Source organism: Esox lucius, chromosome 23, assembly GCF_011004845.1.
Source record: "Esox lucius isolate fEsoLuc1 chromosome 23, fEsoLuc1.pri, whole genome shotgun sequence".
NCBI lineage: Eukaryota > Metazoa > Chordata > Actinopteri > Esociformes > Esocidae > Esox > Esox lucius.
Window position 1 is genome coordinate 1,674,426 of NC_047591.1, and position 24,037 is coordinate 1,698,462.

A 24,037-nucleotide genomic window follows, 5' to 3' on the forward strand; every position below is an offset into this window, starting at 1 on the left:
CATATAGAGATTGAACAGAAGCGGTCTGAGAACTGATCCCTGTGGAACTCTGCATGCCTTAGCCACACTAAGGCATGCAGATTCATGCAGATTCAGATTCATGATTACCAATGGTGACAATGTCATTATTTTTTAAATTCTGTCTGAATACTGAAGTTGAACCTTTTTTCATACAGCAACTGCAGACAGTGTTTAGGCTCAGATCCAACACTGGTTGTTGAATGATGTTCGGACCCTGGCTAAGTAAGAGTAGCTCCAGTGGATCACCCCCACTCCCCCAGAGTCCTTGGGCTTTCTGTATGCAGACCAATAGAACAAATAGTTTAAAGTTTCCTCTGTCCTAGCAATCTCTCCAGTTCATTAATTCCTTAGTTGCCCCAATCCATAAGAGCTCCTTCATGTATTGCAAGCCATAAACAAAGGCCTGTTCATTATCCCTTTCATGTATCAACATTTCCTTTTCCACAGTAATGTAATACACACCACCCCCTGCGTCCACAGGAAACCTGAAAAGTAGAAGAGGTAATGCAACAAAAGGCATCACTCGTCAACTGCTCATATCATTGTTTATTTCATTAGGCACATTGAGGGACCCTTTCACATTTCCCCAGTACGTAGTTGGCTCAGATATACAAGGTCATACACCCCGCCAAACCATTTCACCCCATCACAGGAAGGCAACATAGAATGCATTAAGTGCTTAGCATTATCAAGTAAAGTCAGTTAGAATTCATATTTAGCAAACCAGAACTGATTGTTCTATGAATCTACTCAATCACTCCACGTTCATTCAGACCAACAAACCAGTAATGCATAACATTTGATTTAAAGATGAGTGTAACTAAAGACCTACAACTTGAATTACATTGTGACAACCACTCCAGTGGCCTTGGTCTATAGAAGAAACTTTCATGTTCAATGAAGAATACCAACTGATCAAAATCTAACCATTATAGACAACTTTTTTTTACCTAAGCACATCATACATTTATGGAAAATGTGCACATTATGGGTCATGATAGGTCTAGCCAGCAGGACATCATGCTGCCATATAGTGACCCAGAAGGAATTACAGGTTAGAAGGTAAATAAACATGTGCTCCTGAAAGGTTCGAACATCCTACACCTCTTGCTGGTTTATAACTAGTCAGCAGGAAAGTGGGCACCGGAAGGACATGCAGTCTGACCACATGAAATGGGAAAAAATTCAATCTCTCCTTTGTAGTGCAAAAAAATAAATAAGGACACAGTAGCTCAGTCCTGGTAGAGGAGAAAGCCAGAAAATGTGCTGTACTTCCAGCTGCTTCCATAGATGGAGCCACGGTGCAACCGGAGCCACACCTGGTCTCCCTGGTACAGTTGCAAGATGGAGTGGTTACTGGCAGTCTCATGGTCCGGACCCCCGTCGTTGGCATACGCTGACGCCATCACCTCGTCGTTGCGCATCAGGTTGACGTAGAGTGGTACATTGACTGCCAGCTTGAGGATGTGAAAGAGGAAGACATAGGTGCCGTTGGCCGGACACGTGAAGCGACCCAGGTGGGTGTCAAACATGTCACCCAGGTTGCTGTTCAGCTGGTCGAAGGCGATGGGCTGGTCCAGGGTCCCTGGTACGTAGTTGGCTGTGCGGGCGGCCGTGAAGGCCACACGGAGGGGCTGGGGAGGCTGGTGGAGTGGGTACATGGGTATATGCATCATGGTGTGTGGTGCATGGGGGTTAACCTGGGGAGTAAGGTCCATGCCAACACTGTGCAGTGATTCGCCATGGGCGGAGTCCACCAGGGAGTAGTTGCCCTCCCGGTCTGGGCTGCTCACCTGGGAGGAGTCACTCCAACCGGCTGGGGAAGACCAATCAAAAGCCAGTCAGTACACCCACCCCTACAAAAGATATCCAGCCATTATGATTTAAGACAGAATTATGGTGAACTTACCACTGTTTCTCTGTCCTACATTGCCTCCACCACGCCTGTAGCTGTGCTGGAAGCCGGTGTCCTAATGATTGACACACCATTAACTATGTTAATGTCACCTATAAAAAAACGATGCTCATATCCACACAATATTGGATAGTAAAAACAAGAGCATAAGGTAGCCTTTCAGGGAAGGGTTTGACTAAATGGTAACAGGATCAAATCCCTAAGCCTACAAGGTGCAAAAGCTGTCATTCAGCTTGAGCACTCCACAGTCGGCACTGTTAATGGCTGATTTCCAATCGGTAACCTACCGTAAAGCCTCTGAATGGGTTATGCAAAAATAATTGTATAAGCAACCACCAAACTATTATTCCAGACAAATGTGGGTAGTGTCTTACCCGAGCACCATACAGGTGAGCCTGAGGGATGAAGCTTCCTCTTGGGGAACGGAGGCCAGCCCGGAACCCATCAAAACCTATAGTAATTGACATAGTAATTGAAAATGAACATATATGGCACTGCAGCTAAACCGCACAACTGAATTACTCATTTTGGACATAAAAGTAATGTGAAAACCTCATGAGGAAAAACTATGAATCACAGAAAATGCCTCATAGGATTCTTTGACTTTCACACCCAGTCAAAAGCTGGAGAATCTAAAGCTCATTGTGAATCAGTAGATGGGACATACGAGACAGCAGAACAAGACAGGATAGAGACAAACAATCAAAGATGGAAGAGACCTATGGAAAAAGAGAAAGGATAGGTACCCAAGGTACCCACCAAAAGAGCGAAAGTAGTGTGCCAGGCCCTTGCCACCACGTGCCATACCTCTACCAGATCCTCTGTAGTATGACTGGCCAGAGCGGCCTATGGTGCCACCTGAATGGCTACTGGACAGTAAACTCTGCCCACCACTACCCACTTGACATTCTGACTGGTGCACTGCCCAAGGAAGAGAAATAGGAGTAGACTTAGAAGACATTCTTTAGACAACCAACTATTAAAAAATAAATCACTGAAACCTTAAAAACAGTTTTCTATTACCAGCCCTAATAAACATAACACTGGCCTACCCGATTGCAGGTGTTCATCCTCCAGGGGAGCAAACTCTGGTGGGGTCTGGGTACTAGTAGAAACATAAACCATGTTGTTGGATTCTGAACGGGTAACAATATCAGATTTGAAGTCCCCAGTTGGAAGTAAGGGTACATTCACCTTGAACACCTTCAGGGATAAAAACAAATCCAATGCTTAAGCTAAAACATGTCTCAAAGAATGTCTTTCAGCTTAGAGCCGATTGCGGATACTGTGAACAGTTGACAAAACATAGGAATTTGCCATAAAAGCCTAATTTTTGCTAGCAGTGGACACAGGACCATTGACCCATCATGTTGAGAACCTATCCATCAAATGATGGAAATTCTCCTTTCAGTGTGGTCGGGTACACTTACCGAATGCATTGTCTGGAAGGGAACTGGGGAGGACCTGGTTGCATGTCTGCTTGGAGGTGTTGAGAAGTGCTGCCCCTGTGTGGGGGTTGGAGTTGTGGTGGGGGTATGAAGAGGCACCACACTTTTACAGGGAGATTCGTGCTTAGATTCAGAGATGGTAGTCTGGGTACAGAGGGGGCACCAACAGAGGAAAAGGTAAAAAGAAAAACTGATTAGTATATGCATCTTATACTTGTCAGTTCTCCATGATCAGAAAGAGAGAGACAAGAAATGTACCCAAGCAGGGGTCTTGTCTTCCTGGGTAATGGAGATAGAGGACTCTCTATGGTAAAGAGGTGGAGCTGGGAGAGAGGGGTAGGCAGTCTCACTCTCCGATCTCTGTAGACAGGATTCCTGGAGAGAAAAATTATGCTTTAGAGAAGCAGTTTTCTTAAATCAGAACAAACACTTACATAATTGTGGCTTAGACTGACATCCGGTGCTGCAGCATAGGTTCAAAAGTAACCCACAGCGCTCATATAAAGCAGTCGCTGCTATTGTTATCCAATGTCTAATCAATAAAGCATGATTATTTTTTCTAAGTGCTATTCTATCTAGCTACATATATTTATTACATGAGCCAGGTCCTCTGTATTTAGTTCCAGATCTTGTGTAGTTTGTTCCAAGTCACAGCTCTCCACACAGCCACTGTCACCATTGACCAGACTGGGTTTGTCATCAATAGGGAGGAGCCTAGAGGGCAACGGCGTAGACTAGGGAGAGAACAAAAATCTATTTTATACACTTCGTTAGTTAGCAAGTATTCTTAAGTAAAAAACTGCTAAATACATGCATTCGTCTAGTGAAAAAATAATTTTAACATATCAAGCAAACGGACGATGTCCAATACAACCTGATGTTCATGGAATATCTTACCTACTAAATTAATCTTATGACAAAGTTTCTCTTTCTACCCCACTAACCTGTTATAGTAGCAGAACAAATAGTGCAGCTGTTCTAGGGATGCACCCATACTATTATCGGGCTGATACTGAAACATTAAGTGAAACTCGGTTGTGTGGCCACTGGACGCATAAGAATAGAGAACTCAGATTGGTAGAGCGGGAAGACAGATCAGCAATGACAAGTAGAGTACAAGCTCTGCTCAGCAAAGAGGGGTAAAGGAAAAACACTAATTTAACACAAGCAATTTCATCAAACATCGTTAGACAACACAGCAGAGTTCAATGAGTATGCTAATGCTAGAAGCACAGAACCACAACATCTAACTCCAACACTGAAAAAAGGGAAATAAGCTGTCCAGAGACAGACGGCTGGCCGAAAAAAAAAAGAGCAGAGCATGAAAGAGCAGAGCAATGAATTGCGCACAATTTACCGTCACAGGAGTATCAGAGAAGAGCAACAACGTTCTGCACGTTCAAAGTATCAAACTACCTAGTGAGGTCAGAGCAAAGTAACTGGCTGTGTCTGTGTTGCGCATGTTTGTGTTTTACTGTCAGTAGGTGGTTGTCACAATCATGTAAAAGGTAGCCATCGTCTGAGCCACAACTCAGGGTAAGAAGCTAGCTAACTTTCACAACTCCATCGCAGCAATGGATTAACGTCAACGTCTTAACGATTAAGACCTCCAGTTTTCGTATTTTGCCTTAAAAATAAAAGCCTTCGGTGGGTTGTGTGTATAGTTTATTTTCAAAGTAAAAACTATGTGGGGTAAAATAAATTAAACAAATTACTATTTAAATAATACATAATATAAGGCAAATAATATAAGGTGGAGCACATGAGAAATGGTTAGAGTTTAAGTTAATGTAGAGAACCTTTCTAATATAAAGAAAATCAGATTTTTGATGTTACTGTTGTTCATTTGCTTTTGCTCATTAGGTTTGGAGAGAGACTGTTATACATCTGGGAGGCAATCAATTTAAGAATGATTGAGGGGGAGTAATTGGGTTAGTAGGGAATTATGTTAAATAAGTATTGTCCAATAAGTTGACAAGGAAGTGTGACTGATAAAGGGATGACATTATTGCAATACATAAAACATGTTTGTTGCATCACATAGAAAAATAATGTTTTTTGAGAATTGTAGGTTTGGAGATTGAGTTTCAAGAGCCGGGCTACAGTATGATTCTGAGGCTGTGGTGACGAGTTGTTCTGTGTGTGGCCAGTGTGCTGAAGATAAAAGCAGAAACAACTAAATTGTCATTGGAAATAAAAAGTTTGTATTCAACTAAATACCTTATCTCAATGAAATATACTGAAATTAATGTATACATGAGATGAAAAGGAAATTATTTCAGCCAGTAAAAAGTATGCTTTGCTGGTGGATTCTCATCTACCAGTCCCCTTGGCAGGTGAGCCAAAAATATAAATTTCAGACAATGTATGCCAATATTGGGAAGGCTTGGGACACACTAACTTGTCATAAAATTACATCTCAACATTAGAGCATTTTGTCATGCATTGACATCACACCAAGTTTAAATATTTAGCTAGACACCCCTAAGCATTGTGTTAAACTGACTAACATTTCTTATGAAGTTTACTTCCCCCACAAATAGCATCAATGAACTGTATGGCTTTTGCGACTGGCCATTTTAATAGCTTATTAGCCCGAAATAGGCCTACTACCATCTTACTACTTGGAATAGTCATAAGAATTCAGCAATAGCTAGCAAGACTGGAGACAAACTTCACACTGACAAAGCTATTTAATTTCATGGCACAATGTTTGTTTTTCTTTAATTTGTGAATGACACTGATACAATAATTATTAATATAGTTGATAACTGACTTTCATCAAGTGAAAAGATGAAAGAATCGTGGAAACACCAGAACCCAGTCCACAACATGCTTATAGGGGACAAAACTTTTTTTTTTACTGAAGAGAATCCTACATAGTGCAGCTTTGAATACTTGGTATTTGTACTCTGTATCAGCAAGTATCCAAATGTATGTACTCGTACTCCCGATAGGTGGTATCGGTGCATCCCTAACCACAAAATGTCAGCCAGATCTTACATGCAGTGTTCTGTGTAGATCTGCCGGCCTTTTCCTTGAATCCCTCTGCACTGTTAAGAGAACAAAACATCTGATAAGTTAGACAACCACTTAATTAGCCACTTGATATAGAGGTTGAAGTTGTAGACTACCGAGTGGAGAGCAGCATCCAGAGGCACGCTGGCTCAATCTAGAATGTCCGATAGTGGGTGTTCCTTCATCATCCAAAAGAGAGTCCTGGAGGAAACAGAATAAAGCCAGGGTATCATCAACTACATACCACTTATGTTCTCTCCTTCCCAAAACCGAGGTCAGAGGTGAGGGACATCAGGCAAAAGTAAATGAAGAGTAAATAATAAAAATCTTCCCCATGGTTGTATTTTGTAGAGACCACTTTGAAGTGCATTGATTGTCTGCAGACAACTCACAGCAACATTAAGAACACTGTCAAACAGGTTGTTATCTTTATGATTAGTTTTAACAAAATGGCAGCATCTGCGTGACAGCAGCCACATGCTCAAAAAAGCAAATTAATTTTACCACAAAAAATATACTTATCCTTCTAAACAAAAAAAATATTCAGTAAAGTCAACCTAGCAAGCCAGAAAAAAGAAAATATCTAAAATGTTTTGGTTAGTCTTAGCTTGCAGCTAGCTGGTTAGTCTGTTAAAATAATGTCCACAACATAGTTAACACCTTAGCTACTCTTAATTAGCTTATTACAGGTAAAACCTTTTAAGAGCATTTACATGGTGATGGCAAGCCAATTATAAAGGTAAGGGATTTTAGCTGTAAATTGTGATTAGCTAAAACCAGAGGCATTCTACTGGAAAACTGTGCTGTTTCTGTTGCTTTCTAGTAAATATGACAGTAAAAGCAGCCACAGTCACTGAAAGAAACAGTCATGACAAGGAAGACAATAGACAAAAGTCTTCAGACATTCCAACACTGTATAAATAAATGAAAATGTGCTAGGTCTATAAGCAAAGTAGAAGCCAAACTAAAAGGCACAAAATGGAAGAAATGAGATTACCTGAACTTAGTTAATAAGTTTGTTTTGGGCAAAACATTTGACTCTACTGCACCTTAAAAAAACATAAGCCAAGTGAAACAGGAAATAATACTTAGCCTTTCACTACAAAATAACCACTGTGCAGTACTGTACCTGCATGAAGCTAAAGGAGCCTCGGATCTTAGCCATTAGGTCCTCCAGCTTCTGCTTGCGTAGGATAGGGTCCTTGGGCAAGGAAGAAGGGGAGTTGAACACTTCCACTGCTGTTTCTGCACGTGGCCCCTTTTAGACAGAATATTATTAAGTTACATGGACAAAATCAAAACAGACCTAAACCATACATGGCTAAAGATCTACTCACACTGCTGGTATACTGTTCCCTTTTAGAGTTTTTCTTCCTTCTCTGGGGAAACATTGTCATTGAGTTGTAGGATTTAACTTAACGTCGGCTACCCCAACACACACGTTAAACCAGCCAGCAGACAACCATACCTTTTTGGGTTCTGCATTTTGTTTCTTGATATCTGGCACTTTGGGGATAAGCACAGCCGCCCCTTTCCATGGTTTCCGGATTACTGGCTGACTGGAGGGCAAATCCATATCCCATGAGTCTGGTGGCTCCTGGTCCTTCATGGCCTGGAACTTCTCCTTCCAGGTTTGAGTAGTGGGAGTGTCTCGATACCCATTGGGGTCTGTGTCAGGCATGTAGTTTCTGTTAAGAAACTGGCATCACCAACAGACCATCAGCACAACTTCAAAATATCCCAGGGTATTTGCAATGTGGCATGTTTACAGGTCAAACACCCGTGCCCCAATTTCTGAAATCCTCTCTGCTGATGTCCCATATGTCTCTGGCAACAGACCAATTTTCCATGGATGTGCATACCACATCAGGTTTATTATATGACATGTACGGGACGTGTGCAGAGATCTCCAGAATTGTGCTCATATCTTCAGAATCAGTTTACAAAAGTGGTGTGGTATCTGAAATTTGCCTAAAAAAAGCTTAAACATTGTAAGTGGCAGCACAAGTTCAGAAAATGTTTGTAGTTCTTACCTCTCTTCTAGGCACATCTTTTGTGTTTGACTTCATAAGGGCTGAAAGGCAAATTAAAATTGAGCTAAATTATAAATTGTCATATTAACTGTTTTTGGAATAAAATAAATTGTTGCAATTTTATACTTACAAGAAGGGCTTTCTGCTTTTACTGACTGATCCTTTTCTTTTATCAGCAGAATTTCCACTGCTTTGGGACTCTTGCTTGGAGGTGGCAGTACACGATCGAAGTACCCACTATCAATCAGCTTGGACAGCTGCTCTTTCATGGCCTTGTCTAAACATAATGGATTCATTTTAAAATGTTATTTCATAAGATTTTTTGATCATAAGATCATTCTTTATTTCAACAAAATAGTGGGTAAAAATCAAGAACAGATCAAGGAGAGCAGTGGGGTCGGATTCAAACCAGTGCTGCAGCCATAAATGTGCACAAGCGTCAGAGGCTTAGATCGCCAAATTCTTTTTTCTAAACTCACAGGTGGAGCCGGCTACTGGTTTGTCCTTCCCCTCCAGCAGGTCCAGGTAGACCAGAGCCGCTCTCTCCATCTGTTCCTTCAAACTGGTACACAGCAGAGCAGGATCATCACACTGGCATTAAATCAACAGATGTTTATTTCACAGAAAACTTCCCAGAAGTCCAAATGTATAGGTGCTGTGTTGCATTTGAGCACATACCTGCACAAAATAACAGCATGCATCACTAGGTAATTTCAATAGGCATTCCATCATCTCTAGAATCCTTAAACTACCTCAAATTCTTGTCCCGCTTTAACCCCAGAAGTACAGCGAGTTCTAGCAGACTCTTTAGTTCTGCATCCTGGAGATGGGGGGCGTGGTTACAAGCAGAGAGAAGGTCCTTCCTGATGTGTTCGTGCTGCAGCAAGGTCTGCAGGAGGAACTGGACTTGCAGTACTGTGCACAACCTCCTTCTCTCCACCTCGACCATGGCTATCTGTTCCTTCCTCACTGCCTTCTTCTGGGCCTTTAGGAGCTGCAGTAGCAGAGGTGCAGTTCAACTGAATATATAGGCCCATCCCAAACCTAATTTTAGGGCCCTGATCGCTAGGCCGAGGCCTGTCCACTGGCTGTTGCTGATTCCAAGTTGAGGATTTAAAATTGTTTGGATTGTGAAGGGAATTCGTCAGTATGTTTGACAAACAAGGGAAGCCGACTCGAAACAAGCATTCAAAGAATCAAACTTGAAATGGAACAAGAGCAGTGGGCTAATTCTCAACACAGCCATGCAATAAGCTATGGCCTCAAATTTACTTGAGGTTTGGATGATTCCAATACATCACATCCTCGGCTCTGGCTTATTGACAGATTCTCACAACACTTGAAATTAATGGGGAAGAGCCATGCCGATAATGCATATAAAACTACCCCTGCTGGTCACCCAAAAGGAATCCATGTGGAACTTCTCAGCCCTTCTCCATTCATACACACCATTGTGATAAGATAGAAGCAGAGATCCTTACGTCCTGTGTGAGGCCGCTCAGGGTCTTGTGCAGCTCCTGGGCAAATTCCAAGTTGTGTATCACTTCATCGTACTTTTCCACTGCACCCTGACACACATTAGAGACATGGCAACATCTAAACCAACTGGCTGAAATGTACTGCTTTCATTGCCACAATTGGAAATTCCTGTTCTTACTAGCTGGTCTTGATTAAGTGATTCCCCGTTTTTCAAACGCTTCATGTAGTCTTCCAATTTCATCTGCAGACACATATGCAATGTTTAAAAAAAAAAAAAAACATGCAGGAAATCATGAATGTAATGATACATAATCTCATTATCCACTACCACCTAACTTCAAATCTTGAAAAAGGAACTAATTCCATCCATCCTACCTTCTTTTTCTCCAGGTTGCGGACCTTGTGCTTGAGGCAGATGAGGCCATCCTCGATGTAGCTCTCATAGCCCTGGTATGTGGTTGTGGAGGCAGCCAGCGCCAACTGCAGTGGACTCAGTCCACCTGGGGAGCCCCTCTTGGGGCTTGCTGACTTGGGGCACCACTGGCTCCCCATTCTCTCCGAGCAGCCAGGTGGAGGAGAGACATTCTGGGCCGGAGATGGAGACAACTGCACCATGTTAAGATCCTTACTGGAGGAAGTTAAAGACAGAATAGCAAATGATCATCAAGTCAGTATTGAAATACATAGCATGGACATTATGGCCAGGAAACCTATCAATCACCATACAAACATTGTGATGCACAGGTACTACTTACATTCTTTCTAGAAGGCAAACCATGAGTCACAAAATGTGATAATGTTGAATAACGGGCTAGTCTGTTCAACCGCCACTGGGTGGTTGCCAAACCAGTGACAGTGCATTTATGGTCCACCGCACAGTTGGTGTGATCACACTTAGTCTTGATGAATTTCATTTTGAGAATTGTGAAAAGGCAGGTATAAATGACCGATCACACGAAAGTAAAAAAAAAAGAAATAAAAAATCCGCGAAACAATGATTATCCCCAATGTGTGCACATTTTGTTTCGCCGACCGGATTTCTGCGTGTTTTTATAAATGTTTGGGAAACGTTGGATGCGTGTGTTCATTCTAGAATATTTCATATCACTTACTATAATAGCCTACCGTATCACCATGTTTAGACCCAGACGTGGCCGCTGCCATTATCCCTTTAAATAATATTTACGGGATACAGCTCAAATATCCCAAACGAAAATGCAAAGAACGCACACACAATGCGAATAGCCTACCACGTTACCTAATAAATCATTAAACAACTTTCCCGTTCGTGAAAACTTTACAAACATAAGCAATATGAAACCCCTACAGTATCCTTCACAAAAACAAGTTAGACAATCAGAAAACAGCTGACATACCTCGTAGTTGTTTGTATGTATTGAAAACGCTGTTGCTGCAAGCAAGTCGTTAGAAATCCAAAACTAAATAAACCATGTAGCCCTCTCCAACTCGACCAAAAGTGATGTTAGTTTACAGAGGGAAAGACAGTATGAATTCATACCTTTATATAGCCTTCCATGCCAAAACATTGGGGCGTCTAGGGCGCAGAAAACCGCTCTGACGTCATTAGGCACCTGCCTTACGCGCATGCACCCGAACAAACCCAATTTGGCTTAGATTAGATTCAGCTTTATTGTCATTGAACAGTACAAGTACATTACAAGTACAGTACAAAGAAATGCAGTAAGCATCTAACCAGAAGTGCAAATAGAGGGCAGAAAATATAAGATATTTACAAGTATTTAGTATATGTATATTACAAGTGGAATGTGTAGATGTGCAATGAAGGCAAATACAGTACAAATGGCAATACTAAAAGTGCAGTTAAGGCAAATAGAGTAGGGTGGAAAGTTTACAAATATTAGGCATAGTGTTTTTTTACAAATGGGATAACACATTTCTAAATGGCATGCAAGATATGCAAACAAGGCAAATGAAGGAATACTGTAGTGAGGGTAGCATGAGCAACCACAATGCAGAGATAGCAGCCTTAAGGTCCTTGAGGTAGACTTGTCTGTAACAACTGTAAAAATGCAAGTACAATGGCAATACTAAATGTGCAAAGGGGCATGCACTTTTTGAATGTAAAAGGTGCATGTGCAACTAAAAGCAGGGATAGCAGCGGTGAGGTTCCTGAGGTAGACACGTACCTGTAAACCACTGAAAACTTCAATTTTCAGGCTGTGCAAGGCAGTGTCAGAGTAGTACAAGGGAGTAGTGCAATAATGGGTCAGTTGTAAATTGAATGGTCTGTAATAAATGTGCCATTAATTATGTTGGATTGTAATTGGCAGATCAGTAATTCAGTAGTCACATGAAATAATTTTGACATGAAACAGTGGTTTGCAACATCTTCGTTACCACCAGAATGACACCCCTGGTTGGTTGGTGCTTCTTAGCATGGTTGTTGGTTACGGAATGCATTCACCTTCAGCAGGTTTGCGGGCGAGAACCTACTGGTTGTGCAAGATGGCATTTATATTATTATGATGTATGAAAAAAACAGCAATGTGTCCGTTATTTTATGTGGTTCCTTTTGCGTCCCCAGAACAAATCACGTTGTATTTTGTCTATATTTGGACAAAGACTAATTACATTTAGTTTTTCATGTATGGTCAGTTGTTATTTATTATGAATACAATGATATGGGTTTCTAATTGTATTTTTGATTATTTTAAAAGCTTTGGTTAAAGAGGTAAATTTAATTTTGCTATATCCACAGTGATGTTCATTCAATTTCAACCTAAAAATGAATGAATAGAAACATACACATATTTCCAAATATTTCATTATCATAACATTTTTCTGGTCAAAATATTTTTATCAAAATGTTAAAATGTTGTACAAAAAAAATTGGTTTTATGATTGTCCCCGGCGGTCACTGTCCACCCTGTTGGGCTGACTTTAAGTCCATTTAAGAAAGAAAAACTAATTTCCTAATTAGATCACTCTCATGAGGTGACATCATATCAGTGGAGGGATATTCAACAATTGTAAGCTGTGTGCCTTTTAATTCACTTACTGTCTGAGTTTGATGTGTTTGAACATAATGTCCACACTATCAGGCATAGATATAGAGGAAATCAATCACATTGAATGATTTCAGAAATAATTTGTGGAAATGTTTTAATTCCTCATGAAGTATTCAAGGTTAAGCTAGCCATTATGCTAACACAGGAAGGCTAAAAGCTAACTTTATCTCAAAATGTCCACCCTGTTAGTGCAAACCCTGTTAGCCTTATTCAACTAACAGTGTGGACACCAACCTAACAGGGTGGACAAGAACTTTCCTCCAAAAAATTAAGTGCTCAAAAACACTTAAATCAAACATCGGGTCTCGATGAACAAAATATATTAAAAATACCGTACATTGTGTAATTCATTGAGAACAAAATTATGTAACAACAGTCAATGGAAACCAAAATCACGAATTAATTGAGAGCTGGATTCAAACTTACACCAAAAATCTAAGTAAAACATTGAAATCACAGGCTGTTCCAACTTGACTGAATTTCATCACAGCAACCCATAATGTAACTCAGTAGTGTGCATGGCCCCCAAGTGCCTGTCACAACGAAAAAGTCACAACGTATGCAGGCGAAATGTTTTTTTTTATAAACACCAAGCTTTTTATTTATTTATAAGGGAGACCCCAACCTCAATATTTTCAAAAATCTATCATGTGATTTATCATGCAATTGTTTAAACATAATTGAAAAATAAGTGGTTTATCTTAATTTTTTAAATAAAAAACTATTATGTAACAGGATTGAACATTGGGTAACAGGAATTAGAACTGAGTAACAGGAATGAGTGCTTGTTTGTGTGAAAATAACTTGATATCACACAACTTCCTTCAAATAAACAAAGATAAAACAGGTCATTATATCTGGCAAAAAATACCTTATAGCAATATAAAATCTGTAACAATTGTGTGTGCATGCTTTTGCAAGAGTGTGTGTATGTGAGTGTGTGCTTATGTGACTGCTTCTTCCCTTAATAGTTTTTGCATAGTTTGGGGCTGTACATTGGGTCATTGTCCTGTTGTTGGAGGAAATTGGCTCCAATCAAGCACTGTCCACAGGGTTAGGTTTAGCACTCCAGCATGGCATTGCAAAATGGAGTGATAGCCTTTATTCAAGATCCCTTTTACCCTGTACAAAACTCCCACTTTACCACCACCAAAGCATCCCCAGTCTATCACATTGCCTGTACCATGCTTGACTGATGGCGTCAAGCCGTCCTCCGGCATCTTTTCATTTGGCCTGCGTCTCACAAATTTTGTTCTATGTAATCCAAACACCTCAAACCCTTGATTCGTCTGTCCATAACACTTTTTCCAGTCTTCTTCAGTCCAGCGTCTTTTTTCTTTTGTCCATCTTAATCGTTGCTTTTTATTGGCCTATTTAATGAAGCTACCAGTTGAGGTTATTTGAGGTGTCTTTTTCTCAAATTAGATGCTCTAATGTACTTGTCTGCTTGCTCAGTTGTGCACTAGGGCCCCCTCTTTCTATTCTGCTTAGAGACAGTTTGTGCTGTTCTGTGAGGAGAGTAGTACACAGCATTGTATGAGATCTTCGGTTTCTTGGCAATTCCTCGCATGGAATAGCCTTCGTTTCTCAGAGCATAGACTGATGAGTTTCAGAAGAAAGTTATTTGTTTCTGGCCAATTTGAGCCAGTAATCGAACCCACAATTGTTCGTTCCCAAGCTCAGGACCCTGGGTCTTAACACCTCCCTTTGCAACTGGATCCTGGACTTCCTAACGAGCAGACCCCAGGTGGTGAAAATGAGCAACTTCACCTCTTCTGCATTGACCCTGAGCATCGGAGCCCCTCAGGGCTGCGTACTCATTCCCCTATTCTACTCCCTGTTCACATATGACTGCGTGGCCACACACAACTCCAATGTCATCCTTAAGATTGCGGCTGACACCACCATCCTGGTTCTCATCTCTAACAATGATGAGACTGAATGCAGAGAGGAGGTAAGTGACTTGGCAACATAATGCCAGGACAACAACCTCTCTCTCAACGCAAGACTAAGGAAATTATCGTGGACTTCAGGATGCGGCAGAGGGGAAATCCCCCCTCCCACACATCAATGGAGCTGAAGTGGAGAGTCTCTGACTTCAAGTTCTTCGGTGTGTTAATCAAACATGACCTCACCTAGTCCAGGCAAGCAGAGTCAGTGGTAAAAATTGCCCAATAGCGCCTTTACTTCCTGAGTAAACTGAGCAAAAACTCTCACCATCTTTTACAGGTGAACAATTGAGAGCATTCTCTGAGGCTGCATTACTGCCTGATACGGCAACTGTTCCACTGCTGATCCCAAGTCAGCAGAGTGTATCATCGGCTGCCATCTCCCTTTCGTGCAGGGGATCTACCATACACAATGCTTTAGGAAAGCAGAAAACATCATAAAAGATTACAGCCACTCAGCCTATGGTCTGTTCACACTGCTGCCTTCTGGTAGACGCTACCGGAGCATCAGGGCACGCACTTCCAGACACACAAACAGTGATTGAGGCCATAAGGCTTCTCAACTAGCAACATTGATCTATTGATCACATGAACACTTCATATGCTCTGGTTACATTCTATGTACATTCAGTGTACATTAGCACATTTTAATGTATCTTTTTATAGACACTTCTACACTTATATTTATAATTTTTAAAATTCCTATATACTGTCCATATTCCCATTTCAACATTCTCTGGAATTGCTGCTAGTTTCTGTTGTTATTTATATTTTTGCTACTATTTGTGCTTGATATATTTCTTAATGCCAACTTCATAGATCTCGTATGCTATGTCAAAAGAATTTCACTGTTCATTATGACACCATGTTATTCAGTGCATCTGACAATTAAAAATACTTAGACTATGACATTGATGCTACAGATACTCAACTACTCTAAAGAAGGACAGTTTTGTTACTTTAATCATCACAACAGTTTTCATTTGTGCTAACATAATTGCAAAAGGGTTTTCTAATTATCAATAAGCCTTTTAAAATGATCAACTTGGATTAGCAAATAGTGTGCCCTTGGAACACAGGACTGATGGTTGCTGAAAATGGGCCTCTTTCCGCCTGTGTAGATATTCCATAAAAAATCTGCCATTTGCAACTACAATAGTCATTTACAACATTAACGATGTCTAAACTGTATTTCTGATCAATTTGATGTTATTTTAATGGACAAAAAAAACACTTTTTTTTTTTTAAACAAGGACATTTCTAAGTGACCCCAAACATTTGAACCGTAGTATATATAACAGACACATTTAAAATGGCAAATTCAATCCAACTTCTCACTTCTGTTACTTTTATTCAGTCCTGTTACCCTTCATATGAGTAACAGGACTGAAAGTAACAGGAGTTTTTAGCATAACATTTGCAAATACATGAATTGTAGCCACATGGCATCAATGATAGTATCATGAGAACACTTAACACCTTCAAGTGGTTTACCAAAACTTCCAAATCTTTACCAGATCTTAAAAAAAAAAATACAATCATATTGAAGAAACAATTTAGGTAACAGAACTGAACGTTGAGATTGACATTCTCAGTCATACTTACAATATGATAATAAAATACAGAAAAAAGAGTGTGAGAACCAACTTCTGGTCTTCCCTTGGCCATCAGGAGACAATGATACTACTTCCAGTTGCTTATGTGACTTGTGGAATGTCCCACATTTTTATAAGGGGGATTGTGTCAGGGCAACAGGACTGAGTGAAAACCTTGGGACATGACAATTCTTTTGATTTTAGGTAACAAATTATGAATTTCCCGATGAGAAAATGCTTTGTATGTCTAGATTGATAATAGAGTCACACAATAATAACAAAAAAATAATAATTCTGAAGTATTCTAATCATTATATTTAATGGTGAAGTGTAGCGTTAGAGAGTGGGGACAGGCTAATATCCAATTTTTTCAGTGTTCTAGGTAGCTTTTATTAAGGTTTTATCAAAGGTTTTATTATCTCTCATCTCATCTTCATCCGCTTATCCGGTTTTGGGTCGCGGGGACAGCACCTCCAGCAGGGGACCCCAAACTTCCCTTTCCCGAGCCACAGTTGCCAGCTCTGACTGGGGGATCCTGAGGGGTTCCCAGGCCAGAGTCGAAATATAATCTCTCCGCCTAGTCCTGGGCCTACCCCGAGGTCTCCTCCCAGCTGGATGTGCCTGGAACACCTCCCTAGGGAGACGTCCTGGGGGCATCCTTACCAGATGCCCGAACCACCTCAACTGGCTCCTTTCGATGCAAAGGAGCAGCGGCTCTACTCCGAGTTCCTCACGGATGGCTGAGCTTCTCACCCTATCCCTAAGGGAGAAGCCAGCCACCCTTCTGAGAAAACCCATTTCAGCCGCTTGTACTCGCGATCTTGTTCTTTCGGTCATGACCCAGCCTTCATGACCATAGGTGAGGGTAGGAACGAAAATTGGCCGGTATATCGAGAGCTTTGCCTTCCGGCTCATCTCTCTTTTCGTCACAACGGTGCGGAAAAAAGCAAATGCAATACTGCCCCCGCTGCTCTGGTTTTATTATGTTTCATCAAATTACAATTAGGAAAAAGTGCTTTGCTTGATAATATAATGTATTAAACAGATACTTTTCATGCTTACGGATGTAATTGTCTGGGGACAGAAAAGGCATTGATTATATAATCAGTGATCATCCTTTATATAACAGAACATTAAAATATAGGTAAATCAACTATTTATCTCAAATTATAAAGTCCATATAAACACTGAAAGCTGTCTAATTAGGGAGGGGAGGCAAAAAACATCCCAGTTGCTTGTACTGAAATTATACTTTTTCTGTTCGAAGTATATTTTTATATCTTCAGTTGCTGTCATGTATGTTTTGTGCCTGTTGGGTTGCATCTGCATAAATATTACACCCACACACACACATTATATAAATGTTTTAATGAGTGGAACACTCGAGATGTAACTTCTTTTTTTTCAATTGTTGCAATTTTCTGCCATTCCAGCTCACATTTGTTTGCTGTTGCTACTGTATTGCTTGTGTTCTTGAAAATATACTCATATTCTGCATATGCATTCATTAACACTAGAACCGCCATGCCTTTCAGACCCCCAGTATCCACCAGAGCTGAACGCTCTTTGGCGTCATTAGCATGCGAATCGTCCCTATTAGCATACACATTCTCTTCGGCAGCATCATCATCCAGCTACAGCAGACCTGTGCAAGATAAGGCCCCCTGCCTGTTGAGTCTTTCTATCCGGCCCGCGAGACATCCAAAACTTAAAAAAAAAATTTTTTTTAAATAAACCTGACGAGGTCCGCAGATTATGTTACTTTATTTACTGTTGCATATTTATTTATGTTCAAATGAAAAGTCCTGTGGCACTCCCAGTAATAAGTATAGCAGTATCATACTGTCTGTTTAAAATACCTTTAAGTTGAAACAAGGTATTTGCGTTGCTATGATACGTAGGGACAAGCACCACAATCCACGCGCGGAAGTTATCATTTGTATGTACTATACGCAATTTGATGGCTAGCAATCTCTGGAATTGAGCCTAGAAAAGTTTGATAATGAAAGCAGGGTATTTAAAAAACTATTGACAGGAAAATATTTATTTGCAGATGTCGCAGGTAAAGCAAATTGCGTAATATGTTAAGCTAACGTCACAGTTTTTAAAGAGTACAATTTGCAGAGGCACGTCCAGAGCAAGCATGCAGCGAAATACAAAAACTGTCATCCGATGCTAAAATTCAACAAGTCCAAGCGCAGATGCAGCCACACTGATGAACATCTTGCAGCAGTACTGCACACTCCTTCAACAGAACTGCACACTGCTTCAACAGAAATGACTCCTGACTTCACCTCACTTGGCAATGCCCATTCAAGGCTCTCCTGTTCATATTGAGTGAGTAGCCCTAAAAGTAGATTTCTTGGGTCTGGGCTGCTGGAATCGCTGTCGTTAAAAGCAGGTAGTACAAAAAATATACTGTATGAAGTTAGATGACGGCAATTATACCAACATTTGCTTTGAGTGAAAATCTTCAGAAGTGATTTCATAGACTTATGTTTGCCCTAATAACTATTATACCTATATAACTGGTATACACTATACCTTATGTAATGTAGCTTACAGTTGAAAGTTACATTTAAGGCAAATATGTGTTGTAACATTTCTGTTGAGTATTAACCCGAAAAGGGATTTTTTAGGCCTCTGTCATAATAACAAATGTAAACAGAAAATAATTTAAAAAAAACATTGTTAAAGTAAATTAAGTTCAATTATGAAAACAGTGTGGCATGGAAAATAAATATGCATAAATATAATATGCAAGTTAACCGAGTTAGCTATGTTGTGTGTTTTTTAGGCATGTTGGTAAAAAATTTAATCTGGCCTATGATACTCTCTGGCATTTTCAGTGTGGCCCCCCAGTGAAAAATATTGCCCACCCCTGAGCTAGAGTATCAGTTCATCTACTGGGTCGTTATCAAAGTATATAGAATAGTCCAAAAAATTATGAATTACAAAATCTGTTTGTCTAAAATGGTTAATGAATTTGAAGAATACAAGAATGTGTTTGTATTGAAGGTCTTGTCATATAACAAAAACTACTATAATATTTTCAGGCCCTACAAATGCACAAAATGAAAATTACACAGCCAATCTACCATATAGATGACATGAATTGTCTACAGGGTGACATTAATAAGTTGTCAAAAAAACTGAGAGGAGTCCCTTTCTCAAAATGAATAGGCTATGTGAACAGTGCATCGTTGCAGGTCTCTCCCGGGGGTTCTAGTGGGGCTATCGATTTGATTTCAATGCCAATGCATAGCTCTAGTCTCCTAGATTACTTACATGTCAGGTTTGTGGGTGACATGAATAAGTCATGGAAAAATCAAGAGGGGTTTTTAGTAAAAGACTAGGTCCATTTCTCCAAATGAGTAGGCTACAAAAACAGGGCGTCTTTGCAGGCTCTCTCGGGGGTTCTAGTGGGGCTACCGAGTTGATGTCTAATTTTTGAGTAGCCTATATCATTTGTATTATGTTTAAATAATAGCCTAATTAATTTGTTGAATGGTCATGGAAATCTTTCATTTCATTTGTAAGTTCTTTCAAATTCAACCATGGCTCTGATCATTCATCTGGGAGTATCTTTATGCATTCAGTGAGGGGTGATTAGCACCTGGGTACCATTAGCGGCTGCCTGGGTATCAACGCTAAGTGGCTTGTGGTTTTGGCGGATTAGGTCTGAAAACGAGGTAAAAAAAACAGGTAAATAGTTTTAAATAGTTTTACGTTTGTGAGAAAAATGTAATGCGCCTATTTAGGAAAAGTAATGGAAAGAGATTTCAAAATGGCAGTTTTATTTTAATTACAAACTCAAACGTCAATTGACGTAGGCATTTGGAGGTTCTAGTGTTAATTTCTAACACCACTCAGTAGAAGTAGGGGGTTCAAGCCCTTTTTCTCCTGTTGCCATGGTGAATCGTGTGTTCCATTGATGATGGCTTTTTATCTCCTCATGCACGTGCTTTACTCAGGGTTAACTTAGAGTTAACTCAGATTTGACTGAACTAATTGTTATCACCTGTTCTGAAACCATCAACTCAGCGTTTGACAGCTCAGAGTCAGTCAACTCAGAGTTGTGGTTCGAACTAAGAGTATGTTAACCCTGCTTTCTGAAATACCCCCCAACATGACCGTTTAAATAAAAGACAAGACTTTCAGGAACGCACATGTACATATTTTCCTCTTTGACACTCACAAGTATGACATCAATCAATCAAATTTTATTTGGTAAGCGCCTTACAACAGCCAAAAGGTGCACAAGGCGCTTTCCATTAAAAGCTTCAGTAGACAACAGAATATAAAAAATATTAAAACATATAAAAATATAAGATAAATAAAGAAAAATGTATATGTACATATATATACACATACACCCGCTTACGCATATACACACACATACACACACATACACATACATACACATAAAATATATAAAATGAGCAGTCGAGTCAGAGATTACGTGTTAAAAGCCTGTCTCAACAGATGTGTTTTCAACTGCGCTTTAAAAACACTGAACACGGTAATGTTACGCAGGGATGGTGGTAAAGCGTTCCACAGAGTTGGGCCCTGAACTGCAAATGATCGGCCTCCAAACTTTTTGTATTTGAATTTGGGAACGACCAGAGAGGTGTGTTCAGAGGAGCGGAGAGCTCTAGCAGGTTGGTAGACCGTTACTAATTCGGCGAGGTAGGCCGGGGCCAGACCATTGATGGCCTTGAATGCAAACAGCAGGACCTTGTACTCCACCCTAAACCGCACCGGAAGCCAATGGAGCGAGCAGAGGACTGGGGTGATGTGTGAGCGTTTGGAGGTGTTTGAGAGGAGACGTGCTGCTGCATTTTGTACCAGTTGAAGCCGATTGAGGAGTGATTTATTAAATCCAGTGTAGAGGGCATTACAGTAGTCAATCCTCAAGCTGATGAAGGCATGAATGGCTTTTCAAGGTCAGTTTGGGACAAGAATGTTTTGACCTTACTAAGAAGCCTTAGCTGGTAAAAGCTCGCCTTAACAACCGCACTTATCTGTTTATCAAATTGCATACTTTTGTCAAAAATAACACACAGGTTACGCACAGTGGGTGCAAACTGGGGTGTGAGAGGGCCAAAACTTGGAGAACTGCAGGGTGAATCCGGGCTAAACAGAATGTATTCAGTCTTACCTTCATTCAAGTGAAGGAAATTCTGAGAAAGCCACAGTTTAATGTCCTGGACAGAGACTGTGGCAAAATCACAGTTGAAAGCAATGCTCATCTTTTCTAAGCTCAGTGATACATGTTGATCTTCACAATGTTTCTATAAACTTCCCAATACAGTTTTGATGCATTTTACTAACTACAAGGCATACAGCTCCGGAACAAATTAAGAGACTGCTGCACCTTTTTCTTTCCTTTCCAAAAAAGTCAAAAAGGAAGGTTGTGAGTGAGGAACAGTAGGGTTAAAATATTTGCTTTCTCCTGACAATTTCCATTTTAAAGAGAAACAAAATGTCCACCTAATGTCAATGATTAAACATACTTTACCTTGCTGGACCAGCTTAATTAAAGAGTACCTGCAAAACGCCAGTCTCAACTGTGAAGAGGCAACTCTTTGATCATGGTCTGTTTTTCCAATCTTCCTCTGGCCAGTGTCTGTCTCCTTTTGGCAATCTTTATCTTTTCTTTTTACTGGCCAGTCTGACATATGGCTTTTTCTTTGCAACTCTGCCTAGAATGCAGGCATTTCAGCTCGCCTCTTCACTGTTGACGAGGTCTGCAGCACCATGCAATGCCCTCTGGTGTACGTTTAGTTTGTCAGTGATTCATCCAACAGCAAGATAAAAACCCTAAACATACACTCAGGCTATGTCAGATCTACCTTAGAAGAATAGAACAAGATGGTAGGCTTCAAATCTTGTAATAGCCATTACAGTCTCCAGACTAAAACCCTATCGAGCTGGTTTGGGATGAACTGGGTAGAACGGTGAAAGGGAACTTCTGCAACAGTGTTGGGAAAACTTTCCAAACAATATTTAATTTCCATTGTAGAAAGAATGCCATAAATGTGTGCAGCTGTTATGTCTTCAAAAGGTAGATAATTTGATGTCAAAAATTTAGATTACATTTTGTTAAATAAAACCATGTGGAGAGTGCCTGCCTCAAGTGGAGGAGTTTAAGTATCTAGGGGTCTTGTTCACGAGTGAGGGAAGGATGGAACGAGAGATTGACAGACGGATCGGTGCAGCTTCTGCAGTAATGCAGTCGATGTATCGGTCTGTCGTGGTGAAGAAAGAGCTGAGCCGCAAGGCGAAGCTCTCGATTTACCAGTCAATCTACGTTCCTACTCTCACCTATGGTCATGAGCTTTGGGTCATGACCGAAAGGACAAGATCCCGGATACAGGCGGCTGAAATGAGCTTTCTCCGCAGGGTGGTCGGGCGATCCCTTAGAGATAGGGTGAGAAGCTCGGTCACCCGGGAGGAGCTCAGAGTAGAGCCGCTGCTCCTCCACATCGAGAGGGGTCAGCTGAGGTGGCTTGGGCATCTTTTTCGGATGCCTCCGGAACGCCTTCCTGGGAAGGTGTTCCGGTCCCGTCCCACCGGGAGGAGACCCCGGGGAAGACCTAGGACACGCTGGAGGGACTATGTCTCCCGGCTGGCCTGGGAACGCCTCGGTGTCCCCCCGGAAGAGCTGGAGGAAGTGTCTGGGGAGAGGGAAGTCTGGGCATCCCTGCTTAGACTGCTGCCCCCGCGACCCGGCCCCGGATAAACGGAAGAAGATGGTATGGTATGGTATGGTAAATAAAACCATTCCACAGATGTCTTTTTTTTCTCCAATTGTTTATTTGTTCCATGCTTTAATTTCAGAGTACATTAAGACGTAAAACTGTGTAAATTTCAATCAAAACTGGAAAAAGGTGTTCTAAAATTTTGGACCGGTAGTGTATGTCATATCAAGCTTCAGAGTTCTAGCTCTGTCCAGTCTGTGTTCTTTCTTGTCCATCTAAATATTTTATTTTTATTGACCAAACTGAGATATGGCTTTTTCTTTGCAATTCTGCCTAGAAGGCCAGCATCCCGGAGTTGCCTCTTCACTGTTGGCGTTGATACTGTTTTTTTGCGGGTACTATTTAATTAAGTTGCCTTTTGAGGACCTGTGAAGCATCTGTTTCTCAAACTAAACTCTCATGTATTTGTCCTCTTACTCAGTTGTACACTGGGGCCTCCCACTCCTCTTTCTACACCGACCTTGACCGTAAAGCACTTCAGAGGGTGATTAAAACAGCAGAGCACATCACAAGGTCTGGCCTCCCATCCCTGCAGGTTCTCTACACAGAGAGGTGTAGGAGGAGGAGCAAATGGATCATTACAGATCCCAGCCACCCATTCCATGGACTGTTTACCAAGCTGCCGTCAGGCAGAAGGTACAGGAGTATTCAGTCCAAAACGAACAGGCTATGGGACAGTTTCTTTCCTCAGGCTGTAAGGCTGCTCAATTCAGAAACCCCTCTTCCCTTCCATCCATAGTCCCATGCACACTTGTCACTTCATAT

At 40.9% G+C, this 24,037-nt stretch overlaps 1 protein-coding gene across 7 annotated transcripts; it reads right to left on the reverse strand.

Moving 5' to 3' along the window:
- Positions 1-552: 552 nt before the first annotated feature.
- caprin2 (caprin family member 2) lies at positions 553-11,520 on the reverse strand. Of its 7 annotated transcripts, XM_020042606.1 has the most exons (22): positions 11,291-11,426; positions 10,290-10,542; positions 10,093-10,155; positions 9,917-10,003; positions 9,188-9,429; positions 8,915-8,997; positions 8,566-8,712; positions 8,436-8,476; positions 7,871-8,101; positions 7,740-7,781; positions 7,532-7,660; positions 6,519-6,603; positions 6,388-6,437; positions 3,981-4,118; positions 3,643-3,759; positions 3,367-3,528; positions 2,989-3,139; positions 2,696-2,857; positions 2,311-2,387; positions 1,931-1,991; positions 1,815-1,837; positions 553-1,664 (listed from the first exon to the last, which is right to left on the reverse strand). In XM_020042606.1, the coding sequence occupies exons 2-22, from the start codon at positions 10,527-10,529 to the stop codon at positions 1,254-1,256; spliced, it is 2,742 nt and encodes a 913-aa protein (XP_019898165.1). In that variant the 5' UTR covers positions 10,530-10,542; positions 11,291-11,426; the 3' UTR covers positions 553-1,253. The 7 variants fall into 7 exon arrangements, with proteins under 7 accessions (XP_019898165.1, XP_010885203.1, XP_010885206.1 ...); XM_010886901.3 differs by lacking the exon at positions 11,291-11,426 and adding an exon at positions 11,434-11,520 and having other exon boundaries at positions 553-1,837; XM_010886904.2 differs by lacking the exon at positions 11,291-11,426 and adding an exon at positions 11,434-11,466 and having other exon boundaries at positions 553-1,837; positions 10,290-10,499.
- Positions 11,521-24,037: the final 12,517 nt, after the last annotated feature.